Raw genomic sequence first — 25,169 nt, 5'->3', positions numbered from 1 at the left:
CGGGATTAGATCCAGGTTTGTGTTTACTGTAGGGGGGATTTTGCTTGGCCAGAACGACGGCTGGAGATGGATCCCCAAATACTGTGAACGGATTCCAGCCCTCCTATGTGCTGGGCTGCAGGCTGCAGGCTGCAGCTGCTGTCTTTTATGGCAGATTCCTCTGAGGCAGGAGTATCTGAGAGAGACTGCAGAGAGGCACTGCTCAATGAGCAATTTATATGTTCTCAACAAAGCTTCTTCTTGAGACCCTGAAGGCAGGTCTTAATTGTTAGACGTGATATCTCCACTCCCCCTCTCCCTCTCCTCTTTCTTTGACTGTTTTCTTCTCCCTCCTCCCACCCACCCTCCCTCCAGCTATTAGGAATTGGATTTGGAGCAGAACGATCCATTTAGTCTCTCTCCTCCATCTCTATCCCTCTCTCCCTGCTTCCACACCTCCTCTGTAGGTTTCTCTCATCAAAGCCCAGGCTTAATCTGTCTATTTTTACCTGAAGGAATGAAAGGAAGGGATGAGGTAATGCTTTTCCTGTCCATCAGGTGGGCAGTGGTGCATGGGCTCTCTAGTGGGTATAGCTTAGGGAGCTAGCACCACCATGTGGACTCGGAAAAGATGAAGCATTATGAAAGCAATAGCAGGGAGGTACAGCCTGAAGACATTTACTGGATGGTTGCCAAGCGATCAAAGGGAAACAGAAAGAACTTGGACATAGTTTGAACAGAATCTGCAGCTGAGTAAATAAAGCTCACAGATAGCATTTTAACAATGGTGGCTTCATGAAACTTGAGAATCACTGACTTTCTTCATAGAAGCACTGCAATTCAGTTTGAGGGAATCAAAAAGTGAGAGCACCCTGAAGTACATGTGTGAAAGCAGAGCTCCACCTAGTGGACAAAGACAGTCGGTGAAAACGACACAAAACTGATGGCATTTTATTTGTAAAATAAAACCAAGAAGCTTTCACTTCTGCATTTAACTGAGATATGAAACATTACAGAAAAGTTGCAGTCACAAGTTATGTAGTAAACTGCTGTGATCAATATTTAAACCAGCAGCGATATGCACAAGCTTAGGAAACTGAAGTCACAGTATGTGTAATATCTGTCTGTCAGAGGTCTAAAGGAAGGATAACAAGCCTCCTCTTACATGTTTTTCTTAGAAAAACGAGACCGTTTTAAAATAATCTTCCTCGAAGATGCAGAAGAACTATTTTTGGGAAAGAGAATGGGCATTAAAATTTAGAAAATAGCTATAACATTACTCATCATATTACCAAAAAAACAAAAACAAAAAAAACATGAGTTGGTTGATTTGATTGGTATTCAAACAATAATCAAAATACATTTTTGCAGTGTTTGTACATCTATGGCAGTGATGCAGCTGCTTGATGTACGGAGTGTTTTCTTGTATCTTTATCTTTTGTTTTTACCCGTCATTCCACACATAGTTCGGTGTGATAACATCCCTGCATGGTCTACATCCTGATCCTTTTCACCTGGAATTAGGTTTCTATGTACACTATGTAAATGATAAGCAGCATGATTGGGCAGTGCCTGAGACTGACAACAGTGCTAACCTTCAACGACAAAAACACCCCTACTTTTATCAGCTAATTTCTTAAATATCTGTATTCCATACATAAGAAAATAAACTTGAAATAAATATTTGCAGAGCAGAAAATCATGTTTCTTAATATCATAATGGGGACAAAAAAAAAGGAAGACAAATAAAAGTTGAGAGGAGAACTGAGATTAATGATGGAGCAGAGACTCTGACTCCATCACCCGTGCTGCACTGATCCATCCATACAGAACTACAGTGTTACTCTCCGTCACTCCTCCTCGTCTACCTGCACTTTAAGGCACAGAGGTGGTGAGCTAGTTGCAGCATGTGGTGATGCTGTTACATCAGATGGGGAAGGTAAACAGAGATTACGTCCAGCCTTCAGTCGTCTTTGTTGTCGTTCTGGCCGTTGCAGCTCTTTGGTCGGCCGAAGCAGAATTTGCGCGGGTGGTTTTTAAAATCGAGGTAATGCTGGATGAAGTGTGGGTGCTGCTCTATAAAATGATGAAGTTCATCTGGAAAAAGGGGGAAAAAACACAACAACTTTTGTTGCAAACGTTATTGAATTAACTTGTCTCATATCTTTTTCATTTTTTGATGAAGAGTGTACTGGAACAGAGCTTTTATTTCAAATCAAAGGTGTGATGTGAAGCATTGTAACACCAGTATGTCATTCATTTCTTCATTTAGAGACATCAGTAGAATTACAATGATGATTTCACACCATTACAGAGAAAATGAACGGCTTCCACTCGTCTGCGCACTTCATTTTGCATTGTGTGCAGATGGGAAATCAGCAGGATTCATGTTAAAAGCAGAAATTGCTTTATAGGACAATGGAGAAAGAACGAGTGTACAGAAAAGCTTTGACAGATTCTAGAAAAGGCAGATGGTGGATGTAAAGGACCCTGGAAAATCAACGACAGACGGTACTTATCCTCCTCAGTGACGCCAAGAAGGAATCAAACGTGACGGTGACAGCACGGAGGAAGCGGCGACGCGCTGATAGATGCTGTCAATCATCTCCACAATGGTCTCATGTGTACAAAGCTGTCAGATCATTTTGTACTAAAGTTGAAAAATGCTTAATGACAAACACTGGGTCTTACCATATGTGATCTTTTCTGTGTCAGGTCGGTCGAGAGACAAAAACAAACCCGACAGTTCCACCTCTTCCACTCCTAACATGATTTCCAAGATGGCGGCGAGCTCTTCCTCTAGGACTTCCCCGCCTTCCTCGCTCTCATACATCTGCACAACGGCACATATTCTCAGTGCTACGAGTTAAAACCTATGTCGCAACAGGTTCAGTGGTGAAAGTGCTCACCTTGAAGGCCAGTTTGAGGGTCTTCATTGAATCGGATGGTCGATGAATGGTAGACAGAGCAATAACATAGTGTCTGATGTCTATGCGTCCGTCTCCATGCTGGGAACAAAATCACAGAAGCAAAGACACAAATATGTTCCCATATGAACATGTCATTTGATGCTAATTTGTGTAATCTCTAGTGTGAAGTCATGTAAACTCAAGTGGACAAAGAACTTGCTTTTTAAAAGCATCACAGAAAAGAATCACCACCACTGTTACATTTATAATTCACGATAAGAATTTAGTTAGTTTTTCAACTGGTTTTACTAAAGCTATTGATCTGACTTTAGATCTGCTAAATTCTCTCATGCCATCACCTCTGGACAACTGTATTCAGGTCAGTCTGGTCATTTATAAATGCAAAGTCACAATCATGAGAATTCCCACTCAGCAGCCTGCAGGTTCTCCACAAGGGGGAGCTGATGAGGCGTTGTCAGAGCAGTTCATCACATCAAACCCACAGTATGACGCCTATAAGACAGGAAAGTTCAGACTGTGGAGTGTTTTGGATCAGTGACACTGAACACTAAAGCTCTTTTAAGGTAGAGAAGAGATCATCTAAGGCAAGGCCTTGTGTAAATGATCACACAAGAGACCTAAAACACAAGCCAGGAAGGCCAAACAACAACTGAATAAATAACAGTCTGGACACTTTCAATAATTTAAATAATTCGCCACTGTGAACCTTTCAAGAAAGAGAAAAGCAAAAGATTTTCCTCTTCACAGTGGCTGGTAATGCCTGCACGACACATTTAATTTACCTGCTAACTATTCTGTTGTAACTCAACGAAGCTCAGTTTTGAGAGGTTAGCACCTGTAGCTACTGTTCTGTTAAACCAAAGTTTTTTTTTAATTATTGTTTGTGTCACAGAGCGATCACTCACAAAAATGTAAAGGAATACTTCAGGACATTGAGCTCATATCTGAGCATCATCACTGTTTTTCTTGCTTATGTCTGACTGTAATTACAATCTGTGTGGGGTTTTTTTAGAAATATTCTAATGATAATAATCTATAATTATGTGAAAATGCATAGTTTTTAGTCAAATTACACAAAATTTTCTTGGGGGAGGACCCTTAAACCCCATGACCTCCCCACCCCACCCACATCACCTAAGCCCTAAAGTGGTTTAAAGGTTTTGGGTTTTTTTTTTGTTTGTTTCTGTATTATCAATTTTTTTTAGCTGAACTTTTAGATCTTGATCATTGAGTTACAAATTTTATTGCTAAATTGCACGGCACAGCCATGTCTGTCTCCTAGCCTCACATAAAGGTCTTTATAAAAGTCATCTATCACACACTTTAAATCTCTACTTTCATACTGCTACATATGTCCTCTTTTACTAATTTGTAATCTTGCTGTCTGTTCATGGACTTGCCTGTAAGAGACTGTGTCTGTGTTTACCTGGTCAAAGAGGCTGTGGACTTGTGTGAGCGTGTCTGTAACCGGCAGGTTGAGGAACTGGGCAAAGTCCTCTAAAGCCAGCCGCTCTCCCTGCAGCTTTCTGGCTCTCCTGGCCTGCTCCTCCAGCGCCGTCTCTGTAGTCGCCGCTCTCAGCCTGACGATGCACAGCGAACCAGAGGAAACACAAAGAAATCACATCGGGCAATAAAGCATTAGTCAGTGATGGAAGGAACAACACTTTACTTTCCCCCCATCAAAGTTTGCTCTTCACAACCTGATTCCTTGACTGGCTGTTGGCTTTGACATCATAATGACAGAGTACATGAAATTCAGGTTTGTATTTGTATTTAAGCTTTTCAGCCGCAATAAACCACAAACTATGACTACTAAGACATTTTTTAGAAGCATGGCTGAATAAAACTCGAGATTTCTGCATAAAATGTTACAAATAACAAGCAATACTAAATGTGAAGAAGACAACTGTGTCTTATGCATTCATTAATATGATGAACAGAGTCATATGATTCAGACAATATCACTTGATTGTCTATAAAGATTCCCTCAAACTCAGTATGATCAAAAGATTTCTGGTTGTGGATATAAACCGCTGATTATTTTAATGAGACAGTGGCTCCAAAAATGGAGCTCATTAGCAAAGAAGGTGAAAAAATAGATTCCTCTTGGTTATCTTTAACATTTATGTGCTCAAATTACAAAAACACATGCTGATGACTAATGATTTCATCAACAACTGCAGGATTGCATTTTCATGTCAGTCACATGTTCTGTAATTAACCAAATAATCAAATGATATGCTCACAAACATCTGACAGTTTGCTTATGTTAATGTATCCCCTAGGTATAAACCCGGTATACAAAAATATATTCAAAAAAATATTCAGTCTAGGCAGAACATTTCTGCCAAATAACACCAAACCTCCTCACTTGATTTCAATTGTTTCTGCCCTGCCACCCACAGGTGTCAGTGTTTCTACACCTTCAGCGCCCCTCGGCTCACACCCACCGTTCACCCAGTCCGACCAGTCGACCCAGTCTCAACTCACCCCAGGCGGCACACCAGCAGGTTGAACTCAAGCAGGCTGCTGTAGTCATATATGCCGAGCGGGCCTTGTGATAGGCTGATCTCACAGTCATCAAAAGACAGGTCTGTGAGTGGCAGCTCCAGCGCCCTATCAGGACAGGGGGGAAGGATTATGAAGACCTTTCATGTCTGTGTGTTATGAACATCCAAAACGAGCATGTGCATGCAATCTGAAGCTCATACATGCACACTAACACACACTTACTTGGCCATGAGCTTTCTGACATTATTGGCAAACAGGGCAGGGTCTTCCTTCTCCTCATTTGATGGAGTGTAAATAGGCAAATACTAAGGACAGACAGAGAAGGTCAGCTTAATCCCGTTGTCCTGTTGTGAAACTGTGTCGTGACCCGCTGATTAACAAATATGGAATTACATCCATCACATTCATTACATGAGATGAGGAGTTTCTTAAGTTTTGGCTGACTTAACCACTCACCTCTATCTCCACGCGATTATGAGGTTGGCACAGCGTCAGCCACAGGATCTTGAATCTGGAAGACAGAAGAGTTGGTTTGTCTGTACATGATGAGACAGTATCAGGAAGAGAAAAAACAGCATGAATATGGACGCAAGGCTGGACAAACACCACTGGAGATAATGGAGGCTCTCCAACAGCATTTTACTATGTTCACTGTTAACAGAAAACAGGTCAGTGCTGTTTTAACTACATACTGAGCAGAGGGGAGTAGAAGCTTTGTGTGTGTGTGTTTGTGTGTGTGTGTGTGTGTGTGTGTGTGTGTGTGTGTGTGTACACTCACGCTCCGGGACCTTGCCACGTCCATGTAACAGTATCCTGTGGAGAGGAAGGAGATAGAGGAAACGGCTCAGGACAAACACAAACATCTCGCGAAGTCAAAACCCTCCAGCTTCTCTGACCTGCTCACAGTGTTGTTAGTTATTTTTCTCTGCTGTGTGTGTCTGTGGGCTCTGAGGACGGCTGAAGACCCACTCACTCGCTTCACACATATTACTCATCACTGCTGATTGATGCCGAGATATCGCGTGCTGACGATGTTGCGACACTTTAAAGTCAACATTTCAAATGACACTTCCGTGGTTAATGCTGCAGCTCATGATAATGTAACTGTCTTTGAAAGGGGAACTCCACAGATTGTACACATCAAAGTCTGTTTACAGGTCCTGGGAAGTACCAGTCCCTGTGTGGAGGAACTTGTGCCTCCAGAGGGGCCAGTGCGAGTTGTGATTGAGTAAGTGGCAACGTGGTTTAGATCTGGAGGCTACAAAGTTTGAAAATGTTGAAAAATTTCTGCTTCTGGCCAGCAGATTGAGGCCACATCAGCATAATACACCTGAATCTCCAATCCAACTATCAGCACTTGAATTGCATTGTGGGTGTGCAGGATGACCCGTCTTTGTATATACAGACACCAATTTTTTTCACTTGGAGAGCCAAAATCTAAACTTAAAGGCGAACCATGGGCCAAAACAAAAACACTTCATCATCATATCGTGAAGATGTAAAATGGTACAAGGATCCCAAGCTCCCTTAACTGACTTAGTTCCTGTACAACGTCTGACTCTGCCCGCCATGCTCAGATTATGAAAAATGTTTTGTTTTTGTTTTTTTACAAGAAATATCTGGCAGGCCAAATCAAACCTTATGGTGGGCCCACTTTGGCCCGCAAGCCTTGATTTGGGCAGCCCTGACCTACATTCATTTGTTCATGTGTAAAAAAGTAAAGCCACTAAACACTAAAGGTTAAATGCAACAATACACTGTTTTCTGCTCTGATCTGGACTAAGGAAACCGAACAACTTGTGTGAACATAGCTTGAGAGCAATAAAACAACACACTGATAAATCCAAGACCATTCAGATAACATCACATTCACAGCAGGACATCTGGGCACTTTCCACTGATGCTATCAGCTCCTCTTCCTGCTTGGTGGTGTTGCACATTTGTATTGCCGATCCAGAAAGTTCAATACATATTGATCTGGCTCGCCAACAATCGGTATTTTGAGTAAATGTTCTTGGCTGGGGGTAGATTGTTTATTGTCGTTTCCGTTTCCACTTAAATAGACAGATGGAAACAGATGGAATGGACACAGATCTGGTGGTGGTCTGGACAGGATGATACAAAATGTGGACGAGTTGAGTTGTTAGTGTGTTTTTTTTTTGTGTGTGTGTGTGTGTGTGTGTGTGTGGCCACGTCGTCACTGAAGCACGGTGACAAAGCTCAGCCCAAAGGGAAACAGTAACAAAAGCTCTCCAGGGAAAAAGACAAGAAAAACTAGGCAATAAGAAGTGTATAATTCATGAGAGAGTGAGGAGAGGTGCGGAGAGAGAGACATGATACCTACACACACCTGTGTGTGTGTCTGAGTGTGAGAGGGAGAGATGGGTTGAGAGAGAAAGAGGGGGATGAAATATCATCCTACCAGAACATGAAGTCATTCAACGCAAGAAGGACGCGTGCTAACGTGTGGGAGAGAAACCATTACATCACAGGTGTGTGTAGGTTTGTGCACACGGTGTGTTCACAGGTGGAGTCGGGCAAAGTTTGAACAGTCCAGAGTTCCAGTGTGTTGAAAGACTGTGTGTTTACCAGTTTGTTTGGGTAGCGCAGCACCACAGGCTGCACTGGGAGTCCTGGTATGAAAGCACCTGAGGGATACAAGAGAGGAGGGAGGCGGTGAGGTGAAACTGCATGGAGCCAGTGTTTGATTTTCAGTCACTACATGTATTTTATGAGCAAAATTTAATTCATCAAAGTGCTGCAGCGTTTCGACAGCAGGGCTTTGCGGCTTGAACGCAGCAGAGAGACAGAACAACGTATTGGTCTAAGTTGCGCACTGGTACATAACCTCAGGATAACCTCCAGCCCCGGCTGAGAGTCTATAATGTCCTGCTGATGACAGACGAGCTGATAGATGATACATACAGTATTTATTATGAGCAAAGCCCTATTCATGCTGCTGTCTGAGCTCTAAATAGATGAGAATGAGATAAGAGTATTACTAATGAGACTAAAGCTAAAAGCTGCAAGGCTAAATTGTAATTTTGGCCACTGGGGGGCAGCAAAACAAGCTGTAAAGTTGATATGGCTAACATGTTAGCAAATGGTTTCCTATTTCCTCACCTAGCAAGCACAGAGCAACATTAAATAATAAAAAATAAAATAAAAATTCTACTAAGAAGTAAAATCACAAATATCATAAAATAAAACGAAAAATACATGTGATATTATTCACTCAAATTTTTTGAATGGACGGCCAGAAGCTTTCTGCCAGCTATACACTAATGTGCACTACACAATACAATAGGTCCTTAGGGCAGGGAGAGGTGGTATCACTTCTGTTTTAACATGACACCTGGGAAGGAAGTGGAGTAAAAAGTTCCCACAGCAGAGGACATCCTTGTGTTGAATCAGATCAGAGTACTACATGAGAAAATAGAGGTAATAACTGCACAGCTGGAATCAACAAGAAACCTCCTCCATCAAACACGGATGGCTGGCTGACATCTGTTTTTTTAACAGAACAGTACTGGCCCACATATTGGTCTAGCTGGACATGAGACTGAAAGAACATGAAGGAGCATGAGAGAGATCACTGACTTCATCCTCTGAATAATAACGCGAGCATAGTGAGAGGACGGACAGAGAGAGAGGGGTGAACACAAAAGTGAGAGCATTAAAAGGCCTTTTGAAGACCGGAGGTATCTGCTGAGCACGTCGTGCACAGGTGGCACCATGCACGTCAAAAACACACACACACACACACACACACACACACACACACACACACGCTGCTGCTCTGTTGCGCTGGGAGCCAGTGAAGAGACATAATCAGAGGAGACACATCCAGAGAGGACTGGTACCACACAACAGGCAGATCAAGCTGGAAAACCACACACACACACACACACACACACATTTATACTTCTATCCTTGTGAGGACACTCATTGACATTATGCATTTCCTTGCACCTCAGCCAAACCTTAACCATCACAACTAAATGCCTAAGCCCGAGCCTTATCCTAAACCTAAAATTAATTCTAACCTAACCCTTAAAACCAGGTCTGAACCCTCAAACAGCTCTTCGAAGGCCTGTCCGAAAGCGAGGACTGGTTCCCACAAGGATGGCTGTACAAGTACACACACACACACACACACACACACACACACACACACACACACACACACACACACACACACACACACACACAAGCAGAATAGAGTGCGACAAACAGGGCTTACTGGGAATGACAAAGTTACAGACTGGAAGAAAGGGGATTAGACAGAGCAGCCACAGGACAATGGCTGAGAGCCTAACACACACACCATCACATGCACGCACACACATGATGATGCGAGCAGAACAACAAGCGCAAAAAAAAAAAATCGGGTGCAACAGTTGCGTGTCCTGTTGAGGTGTCCCGAAGCAGGACACCGAACCCAAAACCTGCTGGGCCGACATAAAATGAATGTGCCCAGACATCTGCACCTGGAGCCGGCCTCCACGCTGTCAGCTTCATGCATAAGTAATCATTTACAAGTCCAGGCGAACTCAATGAAATGAACACTGAACAAAGTGCTCACACGCACTCTCTTTGTTAACACACTGCTGGCTGGAAATAACCAAGAGCCACAGCCAAATATTGATCTGGGCTGTTGTTTGGAAAAATATTGTATCAGCTTCCCTGAAGAATACCAACCCTCATTCAAACTTTACATAGCTCACATTTTTGGGCTAAATGCTAACAACTTTAGCCAGTGGACAAACAGATGCTGGCCTCCTTTGAAGTTGAGGCTGGCTGAACAACGTATTGCAGATAATTGCCACAGTTCCCGAGCGCCCGTTAAGACCACGAGGGTGTGGAAGGTTATCAGAGCTCACTAGGACACGGGTGATTAATAAGGACGTCCCGTCTCTCACGCAAAGACAGATGCTGCACATGGCTCAGTTGAGCTCAGACGCTCGGCTGGACCAAGTTAAGAGGATGAAGCACACAGTACTACAGTTACGATGATGAGCAGAGAGGAGTCATGCAATTAACTCAGCAAATATATCACATTATCTAGAAACATGTGGATATACTGTACAGAAAAGAGACATAACATGATATTACTTTAAACGGTTTCTCTCTGACTTTTAATTCTAATTCTTACCAGTCCCATCAAGACGAAGAGATGTTTCAGATGCTTTAACACTGCGGCGTGTTAAACCATGGTGAACAGAGGGATACACTTAGCTCTAATTACTGCGTAGAAGCTGTATTAGGAACAGTGTTTGTCAAGTGTGCTGTGTGTTGGTTTGGCAGAAACTGTACATGGTTGCCGTGGTCACTGCCTTAGTTTAACATTCGCTAATTAGCACTGAACACAAACTACAGTTGAGGTTGATGGGAATGTTGTTTTTCAATCTATGCATGTATGGAACAATATGCACGCACATACACATGCACACACACACACACGCACGCACACAGCTAACTTCCACCTGGTTTCATGATGCGTAAAGCAGGAGGGGGACTGAACACATACCAGCCTTGAACGAGATGAGACCCGACCTGTTGGTGCACGTCCCCTCTGGGAATATCATGATCTGGAACAAACACACAGTAAGGTTCACATTAGGGATGTGGACTCATCAGATTATTGGATTGATCTCAACGCCATTATCAATTCGAGTTGGGCATAGCCTCAAAGCTAGCTGCAACAGTCTGTCTATCATCATGTCAAATGGATGAAATGAGAGAATACCTGTTTTGGTAAAAAAAAAAAAAAAAAGCTGCTAAACCTGCTTAAACCTGTAATTACAACACAGGATACATGTGTTCAGCAATGCACATGCTGTTTGGTTGGGGAGCAGTGGCAGTCATGCATACGAGTGTCAAATACATTCCTGGAATTTGCGTTCATGATGCATAGTGGGATGTTTCAGCACATTGTTGGTGTTTCCACCCTTACTTGAAATTAACATTTTACAGACATTACAGCTATCACTGCTGTCACCTGTCTTTGTGAAATGAGGCCACGCTTTGGATCCTTTAGCAGATCAATTTGACGTCATTGCGCGACTGTCAGAAAAACGTGGCGGCATCGAAATTGAAAATGATGGATCGGACAATTTGGAGGCGGTTCTCAACGGTTCCGGTTCTCTAGTTCCCACCACTCGTTCACATCCACACACAGGAGCAGATGCATCTGGGTCTTACTCACTGTATTTACACTATCACCTTTCAATTCCCAGTTGGTGTGAGCTAAGGTGTTTCCCTGTGTGCATGTACTGTATGGCTTCATGTGCATTGCCACGTACGTTACCTGAGGCCACTCCCCTTCAGACTGGGCTCTCCGCTTGATTTCCTCAACAGTTTTTCTCCTGGAGTCCCGATCCGACCGAAACACGAACACCGGCCTGAGGTAGTTGATCAGAGCTATGAGGAAGGTGGTGAAAAGAAAGTGGCAGAACGATTGTAAATGAAAAGAAAATGTTAAGTTCATCTTCCGAACACTTCAACTAAAGGAAAAGCTAATGAAGTGGGAGCATTAGTTAAGTGTTCCCTTTATTGGAATATGGTCCACTTCAGAATCATGTTAGGATCATTAAATAGTTGTAGGTGCATTTAGACATTTGAATGCACCAGCAGACCTAAAAACAATAAATCAGGATCAGCAATCACTTCTGACACTGAGCACAGTTTGCTATCTAGCAATCTAAAGGTGAGTGCGCCATCTAATGTCATCTAATATTACAGTAATTCAGATGTGGGAGGAATCCAAATACTTCTAGTTCAAATAAAACGTCATCTGGCTTTCAGTAAGTATTTCATTTCATTATGTAAATCTGTGGGACCTGCAGGTAATGGAAATCTGCATTACTCACTGCCCCAGATGGGAATGCTCCTGCTCTCCAGTTTGGTGACGATGGAGCACATGGTCATGGTGCCTGGGATGGCATCGAAGTAGGACGAGTGTGGTGCCATGGTGAGGATGGGAACTTCAGAGGGCGCCGCCCGCTCCCCTTTCACCTTGATCCAATGGAAACCTCCGCAAAACCACATGGCTCGCAAGACCACTCGCAGACACACGTCTATAAACCTGACGAGGGACACACACACACACACACACACACACACACACACACACACACAGGCAGCGGACGCAAAAGCATGTTTGTTCAAAGATTTGTCCCGAGGGATGTGATAAAATCTGCCAGCTTCAACTTCAGTCTCACACACCCTTTACAAATGTTTGTGCTAAAACTATTCACTGGTGGAATGCAACAAGGTGCAATTGCTCAAGTACTGTGCTTAAGTACAAATATTAGGTACTTGTACTTCAGATTGTACATCTGTATGGATTCATGCAGAATACCATAGACAGATAGACACACCTCCTCCACCACGACTGTGGCTCAATGGCAGAGTCTGAGCGTCCCAGGCAGGCTATGAAGGCGAAGGGCCACGCCAGCAGCATGAAGAAGGACATCAGCAGCAGCCGCACTGGGAACACCGTCACAGACATGAGTCCGATCTGACGAGACAGACGACAGAGATAGAGGGACACTGTTACTCTTCCTCTGCACTTCCACTGTACCGTCATCTTACCTTCCGATGGGTTTTTAGCCAGCTGTCAAACAGAGATTACTTGAACATACTGTACATTCCTATACATGAGAGGATGCCTGCATGTCCTGCAGGGTCGAGGGGAGGAGCGACACATTCCATCTGCGCCTTCAGGAAGGAACAAACAATCTACAGCATTGATCCCCAACCCGTGGGCCGCGGCCCACTAGTGGGCTGTGGGTCATTTGGTACTGGGCTGCACAGAAAGAAAAAATAATTTCCATTATTTTGTTTTTTCACATAATTTGAAAAACAGGTGGTGCCTGACAGTGCCAGTCTGCAGCCAGGTCCTCCTTAAAAAGTGTATTTACGTTCATTATTATTGTTATTATTATTATTAAAGAGAAAATACCACAGTTTTTAATGCCGATCTTATCATTTTATTTTGTTTTTATCTGCTACACCTTTAGACTGGGCCGTGAAAATATTGTCAGACATTAAACTGGGCCATAGTACAGAAAAGGTTGGGGACCACTGATCTAGAGCATCAATCACAATCAAGGGTCATGCTCTCTCCTGCAGAGAAGCCCCGCAGGTTTACTTTACTGTATGTCCAATGAGTACATGTCTACATACCAATACTAGTTACCTTCTGTTAGAAAACGATGGTAAATATAGTTTAAATTGATTCAAATCAAAAAATGTAAATGAATACACGAACAGTAAATGAAAAGACCCTCATATCCACTTTCCATCACATGCAGTGATGGGTCTTTATTATCACAAGTTGATTCCACAACATACTTTGGTTTTCTTATTGATTCCTTTCCTTCAACCTCTACAGAGATGCTGTTCAAAAAAGAATAAACCAAGATCTTTGCATTGTTTTGAGAGTCCACACACTGTTTTTCTTTTAATTTCAGGCACTGTTTTAGATTCCACTGAATGCTGCCCATCTTAATGCTACTTGGTGCAAACTTTTACCTTTAATGTTACTGACAATAGTTTTTGTGATCAACCATTGGACACAGACACTTCAATATCCGTTCTCCGATATCACCAAATCCCATCATGTGTGCATGTTTGGAGCAGCCCCTCTCTTCTTTCCCCTCTCCCCTCTACCAGCACTGAAACTCTTCATAAAGTTACACAAAAGTTGGGAGGCTGTGTAAAAGTAAATAAACCATTTGCTAATCCTTTTTTGAAAAATACTCAGTTGAAAACTGCACAAAGACTTTATATTCAATGTTTCTACTGCATCAGCTTCATTGATTTTTGTGTCAGTCAGTTTTACTTCAGCAGCATCGTTGCTATACTGCGTAACCATATGTGATCAGTCTACATAATCATACTAAACGCTGTGCGACATTCACGGCTTTTGCATTGACTTGAATGGTCAGAATCATTTGTATTTAATAATTTTGCACTGATGCAGGCAGCATCAACATACTGTACGTCAAAGCAGCCACAGCAACAGCTCGGTCAACACTAATGCATGAGGACGGAGGTGAGGCAGTGTGCGGATGTGGGCGAGAGACGTGACCCATAAACAGGTAATCATAGCTTATAATAATGCAGGACAGCGAGGATGCAGCCACTTCACAAGACACAAGGGCATGGATCTGAATTCAGCCGGTTCATAGGAGACAGGGGGCTACAGCACTTTTAAACATTATCAGATTAATACCGGACATTTTACAGCATCCTCTTGTTACCAGATATGGTATAATCAAGATATGGTGGATGATAGAAGAGGTCCAACCTAACACGAGATGCATCACTCTGTGTATTATATGCATTAAGTATTATAGACTACATATTGATTATTAAAAACAAAGGTCAAACCTCTTTTCTACCTCAAATAACAGGAACCAGCTACACGTGTAAATCCCAGTAAATCCCTTATTTCAAGATTAAAGGTAAATGTTCAAGGGAAACATAGCCAGGCAAGGATGCATCACATATATGCCCGTGCTGTATGAGCAGTACAGGGATACATCATTGAGACCAGCTGGAGGAAGACACCTGTAGTCGAGGTTCAGCTCCGGCGCTGAAGCATCACTGAGAAGTAGCGGCGCTTGTGATTCTGTCTCCTCAACAGGGTGGAGAAACAGCAAAAACACTTTGCCAGGAATGTCTAACCTCCAGGCACACCCAACCCATGTGAATAACTGTGCCAGTTTCCAATAGTTTATGTAGATGTATTTTCAAATGCCTGTTTCATAACCATCGTTGTGAAATGTATCTTCGTTTGCGGTCTTCAAATGCCAGAAGAACATCTGGTTCTTATTTTTTTGTTGTATTTGGATTTTTTTAAATTTTGCTTCTATCTTTATGAGCACCACATAATAATAAAACATAATGACGTGATGATAAGGGTGATGCTCAGATGTACATTTGTCCAGAAAAGTAGGGGTTTTCTGGCGGTTTCATATTATCAAACAAGGACTTTTGCTTTTGCATAACACCAGTGAGATTTTACTGTATAAACAGTGATGTAGGAAATACGATAAGGCAACTTAACAAACAGTGCATGAGGCTGAGTTCAGCCTCAGATCATGCAGTGCAGTTTAATTGCTGTTGCTGAAATGAAGTGTACTGAAGCCATGAGTGGCACAGTGCAGATGAGGAGTCAGCTGACTGACCTGTCATGCCTTTTCTCTTACTGTGTAATGAGAGAGCTGTGGTGTGTGTGTGTGTGTGCTAGCGGGGTCACTAAGTCATGGCCTTCGGTGTAAATTCAGACTGTGTGACATTTTAAGCCCCTTCCTCCCCCTTGCCCAACCTCGGGTTGATCTCTTCATCCCGCACTTTCATCGCGCTCCATCGTTCCCCCTCTCATCAACCTCCCGGGCCTGCCTTACTGTAATCTGCAATCCCAGAGGAATTCCTCTCTTTAACTATCTATCCACCCATCCATCCATCCACCCATCAGTCTCTCGCTCCCCACGTCTATATGCTCAGCTGCACCTTCATTTATCATGCTGCCCTCCCTTCATGTGTTCCTCCTACTTTGCATTGATGTGCTTTTTGTGACCACTCTGGGGAATCACACCTAACCCCCTCCCGTCCTCTCCCGGCTTTCCTTTCTTTGCTGCGCGCTTCGCTCCCCCCGGAGGAGCCCAGGTGCACACTGCAGGGCTCTATTAATAAATAAACAGTAATGGGGGTGATTTATGATGCTCTAACGCCTCTCCCTGCCTCGCCACCCCCATGGCTGACGCACAGTGCACTCATCATCAGAGCTTAACGAATCCATCTGGGAGGATCCGCTGACATTTTCTCAGGAGGTGGCATGAAAATGAGCTGGGGCGGGGTAGGGGGAAGCAGTTTCTGCTGTTTTATAGGAGTACTGGTCCATCCACTGCCGATGGTTTGAAATTTGCTATGAAAATACGCCTCTGCAGTGCTGGGCTTACTTGCACCACACATCTTCTCACTTATATAAAGGTAGCTTTAGCAGTTTTATTCTCTGAGTGCAGAAATGTGTTTCTCTGCTCCTTATATTTCTACTATCCAAAATATAGGAATGAGTCCTCAAACGCCTCCTCTTATGTGTAAGGTTGCACATTAGAGATTTTTTACTGCATGCATTCTTCTTCCTTAACAAAACCTGGCTGCCTACATGGCCCACAATGCAACTCAACTGCCCACTGTTGTGTCGGAGATGCAGGTGTTATGCAACTAGCAACATTACTTGAGGGAATTTATCAGATTTCAAGACTTTTAAATTTTAAGATTCATTCATTCAATTTTTATTCATTATTTTTAAGTCAATTTTCCCAAGTCTGTTTTTATTTTACAAAGCTACTTTCCCCTCTCACTTTTCTTTCCATATTTCCACTTCATCCATCAGACAAAGACTTTTGTCTGAAATGATGCACTGAGCTTTGTCTCATGCATATTTCTATCTTTTCAATATTGAATACTTTCAGTCTTCACAGGGTTCAAGTAGTTAAAGACTAATTATGTTGAAAAGTCACATGATTCTGGGGATCATTTGACTTGTAAGTGTGAGATTATACGTAAGTGACCTCAGAATACGCACAAACTCACAAAGAAAATGTGCTACTGTCTACTCCTAATGACCAAATAGCAGCAAATGTGTTTTGTCTTGAGGGCAAAGTTCAGTGCTTTGTCAGGCCATTCTGTTGTATGTTAAATATTCAGGAGTCTGGGAAGCCAAGGCGGTCCAGTTGTCTCCCAATACACAAACACACACACCCTCTGCATGTACATATGGCAACATTAAAGCTGTCAGGGGCCATTAACGCAGAGTCACTCAGCCCATCCTGCAGCTGGGTACATCTGCTTTCTGAACACGCACACACCTTAAGTGAGGCAACATTATTTTACAAAATCAAATGAGTTTAAATAAATAAACCTTATTTGAAATACCTGATTAAATTATCTGAAGCCTTTCGTTTGAGAATAAGAATCTGTTGACTCGACACAACACAGAGATTTAAAGGTGATTAAACAGGTTCATTTTTCTTCTGTCCTGCTGCTACACAGGAAGTCTTCATTTGGAATTGATGAAGATGAACCTTATATGGGAAGCAATAGAACGTCAACCTTGTGATGGCACTGGAGGAAAAGTCAGCACATCATCAGAGTCATTAGAACGCGTCGCCTGGGAGACGTGAGCATCTGCGCAAAATTCGGACTACCAACACACCACTAATGTGTCAAATAGACCCGCTGGTGGTACTAGAGGAGGAATCAGAGGATCACCGAAGACTTTATTCAGCAATTCATTCAATAGGTATCAAGATATGGAGGGGACTATCAATATCTGTACAAGACTTCAAAGCTGTGGAGATGCAGTACGATAGAGGTCGATGTCACTTGCCTTTGGGAGGACTACAGCAGTACTATGCTATTTCTCTTCCAGGCTGCAAAATGCCACACAAAACTGAATCTATCTTTCTCTCTACTGTATGTGTTGTTCTATATATTGTACTATAAATATCACAAATGTATTGAATTCGAAAACTTGTTTTCAGCCCTGCACTGACACACATATGTTTCCATAGCCATGCCACATAACACCCAACTCCTCTGTGCACCGTGACCCAGCACACTTTTAACTGCTCCATGTGCCCTGTGGTGAGGGCTAATTGCCCCGGGTTAAATTGTTTTCAGCGAGCCGAGGGAAGTGTGCTCTGGTTTCCACATGGGAGCCCTGGAAGCACTCCACTGGTCCTTCTGTTTGTGGTGTACAGATTTAATTTGTGCGTTGGGTGGGGGACAAGCGAGTTGTTTCAAGTAAGGACAAGCAGTCCAGCTAGTCCAAGACAAAGACACGTATTATTAAATTACACAGCTGGTACGTGTTTCCGCAAGGAAAAAAGAGCACTGGTGAAATTTGCATCTTTATATTCTTTAAGAGTATAAAGCACCTATTGTCAAACAAACAACAACATGTGCCAGGGGAGCCGTTATCCGCTGATTCACTTTTTTCCGTGAGAAAGCTCTGCTGAAAATCCACCATATTTAAATCTCTGTGGTCATAATGTTGGTTGAAAATAATTCCCCAGCTACGTCTAAATATATTCCTCTCTTTCACTCCTCTCCCACATTTGCTGTATTAAGAGTTTATTTAGAGCAAACCAGAGGGGCTGTGTTTAACGATGATGAAATTACTGTTTCCGTGAATGGAGTCTGGTGGCTTTGTAACTCTGCACAGAGCATACTTTCAGTAATGTTGTCAGACACTTAAGAAGAATAACGAATAACGCCCAGGGCCTTCAGTGGCAAAAACAAACGCTTTTAGCGGATGTACATTGATGGTGTGCAAACACCTGGAGGGATCACACTGCAGACTGTTTCGCGGCCACTCTCGTTCAACACTGGACCAATTTTTTTAAATTTAGACTTAACTTAGACTCTAAACATGGGAAACATGTTCCATAAACATACTTAACCAGAAATTCTCCCATTTGTCCAGGACATTTGGACCAACACAGAAACTGTGCACCAGGAGATTAGGTTGAAATAGTGAAATAGCTAAAAAATATCATTACATATATAATTTCTCTAGAATTATTTCAGATATTCATTGAGACTTCAGAGGGGTCCTGATCCAGTCTCTGGACATCGCAGCTCTATCGAATGTCACAGGTATTTTGTCTGCAAGCTGGTGAGTTGGCAGCCACGTCTGTGTGATGTTCACTGTTCAGCAATGTGTGTGACTCAGCTGGAATGAGCGCCTCTGTCTTTCTGTCAGTTTCACTTGCTGACCTAGTTGGTCTACAGTCCTGCTGATCATGTTTGCTGGAAGTTAAAAAAAAAGGGGTTGACCAAGTGCCACTGGGCCGAATGCGCTTATGTATCAAGCAGCACTTGACACAGGACACAATTCTGGAGAGCAAGAGAGAAAAAGGAAAGATTTTGCCCAGGCAGAGCTCATGCTTGACTACAGGAGACTGTGTGAACGCGTCCAGACGCTTGAGAAGTGGAAAAACACACCTCACTGCCACATTACAAGCAGGCATAGGGAGGTGTGAACACAAAGTCACACGTGGTCCAGCTTACATTCACTGAACTGCTGTTGCACAGAAACACAACTGTTTACAGTCCGCTCCAAACTCAGACACGCCCCAATAAACCCACTATTCCAGCAAGAGGAAAAGTGTAGTTACAGCATTGTGGACGCCAAACTGAACTGATTAGAAGTTCTTTACAAAGCCCCGTTTAAAAAGCAGGGTTTACTGCAGTCAAAGCATGAAAATCCAAAGAGGAAAAAAGGCCGGGGCTCACCACTGTTCCCAGTGGAATGCAATTGTTGGGGACCGACAGTGCCAGCATAAAGGGCAATTTCCTGAGATTTGAGCTTTGCGTGTTTCGCCTTGAATGAAAAGTAGGCACCTGAAACAGATAAACGGTGCAGAGCAGAGGAAGCATGGTGTACTTCCTCCTCTTCTCTGATTGTGTGACTCGCTTTCAGTGCAACTTGTTTCAGGGACTTTATCTCACCTACATTACAAACCGTGAATTTTAAAAAAAATGTCGTTTAGTTGGTCAGTTGAACCACGTGAGCAGTGGTCAGTCACTCTGTTAGCAGACCCCACCACTCACTCGGCATGAGAACCTATTGATCCACTGGCTGATTGATGGGGAGGCATTTCTGCCAGACTGCCGTCCTCCAGCGGCGAGAAAGACATCGATTTCACAGGCTGGTTTAGGATGTAGCCACAGCTGTAGCAGAACATCACACCTGCCATTTCTGAGTTCATGTTTGGCCTGGAGCACACACCTTGCCTCAACAAGTACTTTAACATCCGTATTTATACCAGAGGAGGCCTAACTGGACTGATCCTAACCTTGACTTTAACCTAAGCCACTCTCCCTATGCTATCCTGGAAACTGATCCTTTCTAATTAGGACTATCCGAGTACACATGAAACTTGGTGAGCTGTCAGCTTGTTTACCCCTCTGCTAACACCCGAGTGTAAACACAGCGTGCCTGCATGTGCGTGTATGTGCACAATGGACGAGCCAAAGGAAACAGCCAGAAACCGAGAAGTGTGGACTGACAGAGGGAGGACGTGGGAGGAAGTCCAGTGTGAAGCATGCTGCCACGCTCAGCGTGTCACAAAACGCATGACTTTCAGTTGTTTTGGAGTGCCTTTTGCGCTTCCCGCTGTCTGCAGGTGTGCAGTTAAAAATCTAATGCAAATGTCTCACATGCAAATTGGGTCGATCAATGTTCAACTCTGCCGGATCCATCCACTAAAATGTGGGGTAGCGGCCGGTCCCACAAGTCTCACCTAACACTTGCAGTGAAGCATATGGGGCAGCACGGCAGCTACAGGTGACTGATGACCAAAAAACCAATACATGTGAACTCTAAAACTGTGAGTCCCTCCTAAATCTGAGCTCATTGTGAGACTGCACAGGTGTCGCTCTGATCTCTGTAGACACCACCTGCCCTGCTGAGGGCTAAACACACCTGTATATTGTTCTGTGTGTTGGCTCAGCATGCATGAACACTGTTTGTTTTTCTTAAAGTTATTTGTTGTCATCCTTTAAAGGTCCACTTAAAGACTCTCTATTTACTCTCTATTATCACTGACTACAACCAGGAAAACATTGAGGAACATTTCCTAGATAGTCAGAAGATTGGCTCACTACACATACATTTATAGGTGTAAATATATAAAACAATTGGCAGTAGCTTAAGATGCTCAGGCGTTATTTTCATTGTCTTACCTTTATTTTATCTGTCACGGTGAATTTCAGCTTGTGGACGAAGGGGTTTCTACCCACTCTGGAGGGGCGACAGTTTGATGACTTCATTGCTGGCGACTCTAAAAGAGAAAGAGTCGTGACCGAAACGTCCCGTGATGTTTACTGCGCTTACTGCGCTCGCTGTCTTCTGGGGTTGGTTTTAGTGCGTCTTCCTCAGTAGTCACCTTACTGTGAGTGGAGGAGAGAGTCATGCTGGGCGGAGAGGAGGACTCACCGACAGCAAGCCAGCCGGAAGAAGATATGTGACTTCCGGTTTTAACGTTCAAAATAAAGCCCTGTCATGTATCCGTGGCAGGTGTTAAGAACGAGCAGCCTGTTTACTATTACAATGAGAAGAAGGGTGCTTCGTCGTTATGTTTGAATGTTTAAAATAACTATTTGAAAATGTGCAGGCACATTTGAATGAGTGCCTCTCTCTACACAGTTCACTGTCAACGATCTAAAATATCGTCAACATGTTCATAAATCCCTAATTTGCTTCATCCTTACATTTTGTAATGTGATGAGGAACATTTTTGTTATATTCTGTAATATACCTTAAGATTACAATCAAATATTGGCGCATGCTGTGAACAGCATCGTGTTCGTGCTTTTATTTTGAAAGCCAAATCTGAAATTTGGTGGCACGAGCTGGTGTCATGATGTTTCCATATAGAAGTGCCTAATGCAATAAAATCAAACAGTTTAACTCACTACAAATGCAACTATAAATGTCTAAACAGGTTATGTAGAACGTAACAAACTAAAAACAGTGTACCACCGACATTCCTGCGCCCTAGAAATGGAGTAAAGCGATTTTATTAAACACAGAATTTACACAATCTTCGAGAACAAATATCAGTTCATCCTTATATAACATCATGAACCTTTTGAGGGGAAGTGGTTTGAAATACTTAAGTCACTCATCCAAGCGACTACCACACACACTCTTATAACACATGTAACGGCTAAGATAGGAATGGCTCCTACAACACACAAGCATGAGAAGATCAGGATGATAGAGCCCTGTGACTGTCTGTGGAATGTGTGTTGGAGATGTTTGGGGTGATTTGCCCTCAGCGAGATTCAGTTTGCATTTGAAGTCCAGTTTCCTACCGCATCTGATCCACCCATCAATTTAGGCAGAGTCCCTTTTATTTGTAGATGACAGCAACTTCCCACTTAATAAACAGACTTTGTTGTGTCTCAAAGCCACAGATGGAAGGCCGACTTTGTTTCCTGTTGCCGATATGATTGAGCCACATGGAAAACCTCTGGCTTGTGTTTGTCCATGGCCATGCATTTCAGTGAAACGCCATTGGACAGTAGCAAATATTGGATTAATGTCATCCAGCTGGGCTCTTTTGGAATTAAATATACAAACATTAAGACTGAATTATATAACATAAGTGTACACATGCAGGTGTTTTGTTGTTCTGTAGGAAAAGTTCTCATGCTGGGCGGCAGTTGTAGGCTCAGTGTTTGTTGCCAAACATCTTTCAAACCTGTCAGGTTTCCGTGGCTGCACAGCTTGCATGTCACAGACTGTCTATACTGTTGGGTGCATTTTGCTTTGTCTTTCATTGATAATCCAACGATGCAAAGGTTGGCCACAGAATTTAGGATGAGCAGCTAGTTTCTGACAGCTAGTGCGCAAGCGTGATAACTTTTTAACACACGATTCTGCACAGTTTTTGAGTGAATATTGTAAAGGCAGTGATAAATGATGCTGATAGGAACTACAGGGTAATGGGGACAATTTACAATATGTAACAGTGGTTAGAAAAAGGAAATCAGTCAGTAAGTGCATTACATGGCAGTTTGGACCCTGTATTCATGAAGCACACACTTTGGCTCCCTCTTGTGGACGAATGATGGAAAAGAATCAGACAGGCTAATGTCTGATAAAATGTTAGATCCAAGTTGACGTTTTTATAACATGGAGGTGAAAAAAAATATTAATTTAATAATCTTAGATAACCGAGAATCCAATTTTCAGATTTTGTTTTGTTTGTTTTTTACAATCAAATTCTTGCTTTGTAGCATGTTGCTAAGTATAAAAATGTGAAGGAATTATCTATCACATCTTCTCTCTAGTTAGAGGCACAAAGGTCTCAAGGTTAGGCAACACAAAGACCTCAGACAGTCAGACATTAACATAATATTTAAGGACCATTCTAGCAGATGGCAGATAGGAAGTCTTTCCAGGTCTCAGTTACTGTAGTAACCAAGGTCAAATAGATAAACTGTGCACACATTGAGAGGACCATTGAAGGAGAATTCCTGAAGTATTCACATAGTTAATAGGGAAGTAGGTCAAAGTGTCCTTAGTTAGAGGTGTGGAAGCCAGGGCACATATAGGTGCTGTGCTAATGTTTAGTTTTGAGTATCCAATAGAGCACCACAAATGTAGAAGATAGGACAGAATATCCATAACGGGGAATAATTCAAGGAGTAAAAGGGAGAAACATGTGACAATGGGAGTATTAATACAGCCCATTACAAAGGACATCTTCACGATTTGGTTCACTTGTTGACGTTGCATTGCTTATTAACTTCTCCTTGATGCATCAAGCCTCTAATAAATACTTCTGCAGTCTCCTGGTGAACACCTTCCTTCAGCTCACAAGAATCTCCACCACAAAAAAGATTCAAAAATTACTTTGAATTGAATCATGCAATGGTTCAACTAGAATAATTCTTAATATTGTGCATGCACCTGTAAAGAGTAAAGTATTACAAGAATTTTGGAAGCTAAACTTTATTCAAAGTAATCTCATATTAACTTTATTTAGCAAATAAATTGTGTGGAATTTTAAGAAAAATTCAGCTTGTTCACTGTGAAAAAAAGATGTACGCTGGGCCATTGCTGTTCAGACGAAACAGAAGAAGTATGAAAAGAGCGATGAATATTCTTCAGCCAAACAATTTATTTTTGTAGCACAGTTCTTCTACGTATCCACAATGAATCTTCTCAATACTCCTTCAACATTTTAGCCCTGCCTCTGCTTGTGCCTCGGATTAGTCTTGCAAAACACATACAAATGGCCCCTGCGTCGAACAATGAAACAGTCTTTGCAGCGCCTCTTCAGGGCAGACTTGGTTTTCATCCCTGCAGAGGGCTGGATGCAGGGAAGATGCTGACACTGGCCCAACAGAGACGGTCCACACTGAGCAGAGGAGCCAGACGAGGGGGGCTGGAGGGAGCTGATTCTGGATGATGACAGGAACAGTGTGCGGGGAGCGGTGGTGAGGGTGCAGAGACATCTGTAAGCACAAGCTGCCGGTGACGACAAGGTCAGACTTAACTGGCTCGTCTGGGCCACTTGGCGGGTCAGGGAGGAAGCAAGGTGCTTCAAAAGGAGTGCCGCCATGGTGGCAAAGGCTGCAGAGGGGGTCAGAAACACATCATTCATATGCAGTTGCAAAAAAATAGATATCACAATTTTATACCACAAATCTATAATTTTAGTCTGGGGTTTGGTTAATGTAAATAAACGATTTTCCAATTATTTGAGAGAAATTAACAATGAACGCCCTTACCTGCCCATCACATTCAAATTATATTTTTTTTTGTAGGACACCGTAACATAATTAATCCCGAGATTAACTATTAGATTAAAGATGATTAGCAATAATGCCCTAAGTACTGCTTAATTGTCAAATATCCTAGATCCCAATATGCCGAAACGTTAGCACTTCCGAGCTATTCTATGAATCAATAACATGTACGTGCTATTGTACCCTTGTATAGCCAGTTTCCAAAAAACTGAGCAGCGTAATGCAAAGTCATATGGAGCCTTGCATGGGCGTTGTTGTGACATGTTTAAAAGCTGTTACACATGTAAATCTACAGCACGGTGCCACTGCAGGATAGCTATAGAGCATGCCAAGGAGACGAGCATGTCATGAGATGACCTGCTAGCACCAAAGCCAGATAAAAAACAGGCGACATATTCGTCC

At 42.7% G+C, this 25,169-nt stretch overlaps 2 protein-coding genes across 3 annotated transcripts; both read right to left on the bottom strand.

Annotated features, from left to right (window-relative positions):
* Positions 1–926: 926 nt before the first annotated feature.
* On the bottom strand, positions 927–21,384 carry lpcat1 (lysophosphatidylcholine acyltransferase 1). Of its 2 annotated transcripts, XM_041955194.1 has the most exons (14): positions 21,189–21,384; positions 12,803–12,942; positions 12,293–12,507; positions 11,731–11,843; positions 10,951–11,011; positions 8,010–8,068; positions 6,199–6,233; positions 5,877–5,931; positions 5,643–5,725; positions 5,400–5,525; positions 4,336–4,489; positions 2,889–2,987; positions 2,671–2,812; positions 927–2,076 (listed from the first exon to the last, which is right to left on the bottom strand). In XM_041955194.1, exons 1-14 carry the CDS (start codon positions 21,273–21,275, stop codon positions 1,943–1,945), a joined length of 1,503 nt encoding a protein of 500 aa, XP_041811128.1. In that variant the 5' UTR covers positions 21,276–21,384; the 3' UTR covers positions 927–1,942. The 2 variants fall into 2 exon arrangements, with proteins under 2 accessions (XP_041811128.1, XP_041811129.1); XM_041955195.1 differs by lacking the exons at positions 927–2,076; positions 2,671–2,812; positions 2,889–2,987 and adding an exon at positions 3,031–3,401.
* A 2,577-nt stretch (positions 21,385–23,961) lies between these two features.
* On the bottom strand, positions 23,962–24,587 carry mrpl36 (mitochondrial ribosomal protein L36). The gene has a single exon (XM_041956016.1). The coding sequence runs from the start codon at positions 24,578–24,580 to the stop codon at positions 24,200–24,202; it is 381 nt and encodes a 126-aa protein (XP_041811950.1). The 5' UTR covers positions 24,581–24,587; the 3' UTR covers positions 23,962–24,199.
* Positions 24,588–25,169: the final 582 nt, after the last annotated feature.

This window comes from Chelmon rostratus, chromosome 16 (genome assembly GCF_017976325.1).
Source record: "Chelmon rostratus isolate fCheRos1 chromosome 16, fCheRos1.pri, whole genome shotgun sequence".
Lineage (NCBI taxonomy): Eukaryota > Metazoa > Chordata > Actinopteri > Chaetodontiformes > Chaetodontidae > Chelmon > Chelmon rostratus.
The sequence above is the reverse complement of the archived record's forward strand: the minus strand, read 5'-3'. Positions and strand labels throughout refer to the sequence as shown.

Bases quoted from the DNA above. Each gene is read 5' to 3' on its own strand.
- lpcat1 (XM_041955194.1), bottom strand. From the start codon at position 21,275: ATGAAGTCATCAAACTGTCGCCCCTCCAGAGTGGGTAGAAACCCCTTC. The intron at 5,526-5,642 runs GTAAGTGTGTGT...CTGTCCTGATAG, and splicing joins GTCAGAAAGCTCATGGCCAA to GGCGCTGGAGCTGCCACTCA. The intron at 2,077-2,670 runs GTAAGACCCAGT...CCCTTTTTCCAG, and splicing joins CACAGAAAAGATCACATATG to ATGAACTTCATCATTTTATA.
- mrpl36 (XM_041956016.1), bottom strand. From the start codon at position 24,580: ATGGCGGCACTCCTTTTGAAGCACCTTGCTTCCTCCCTGACCCGCCAA.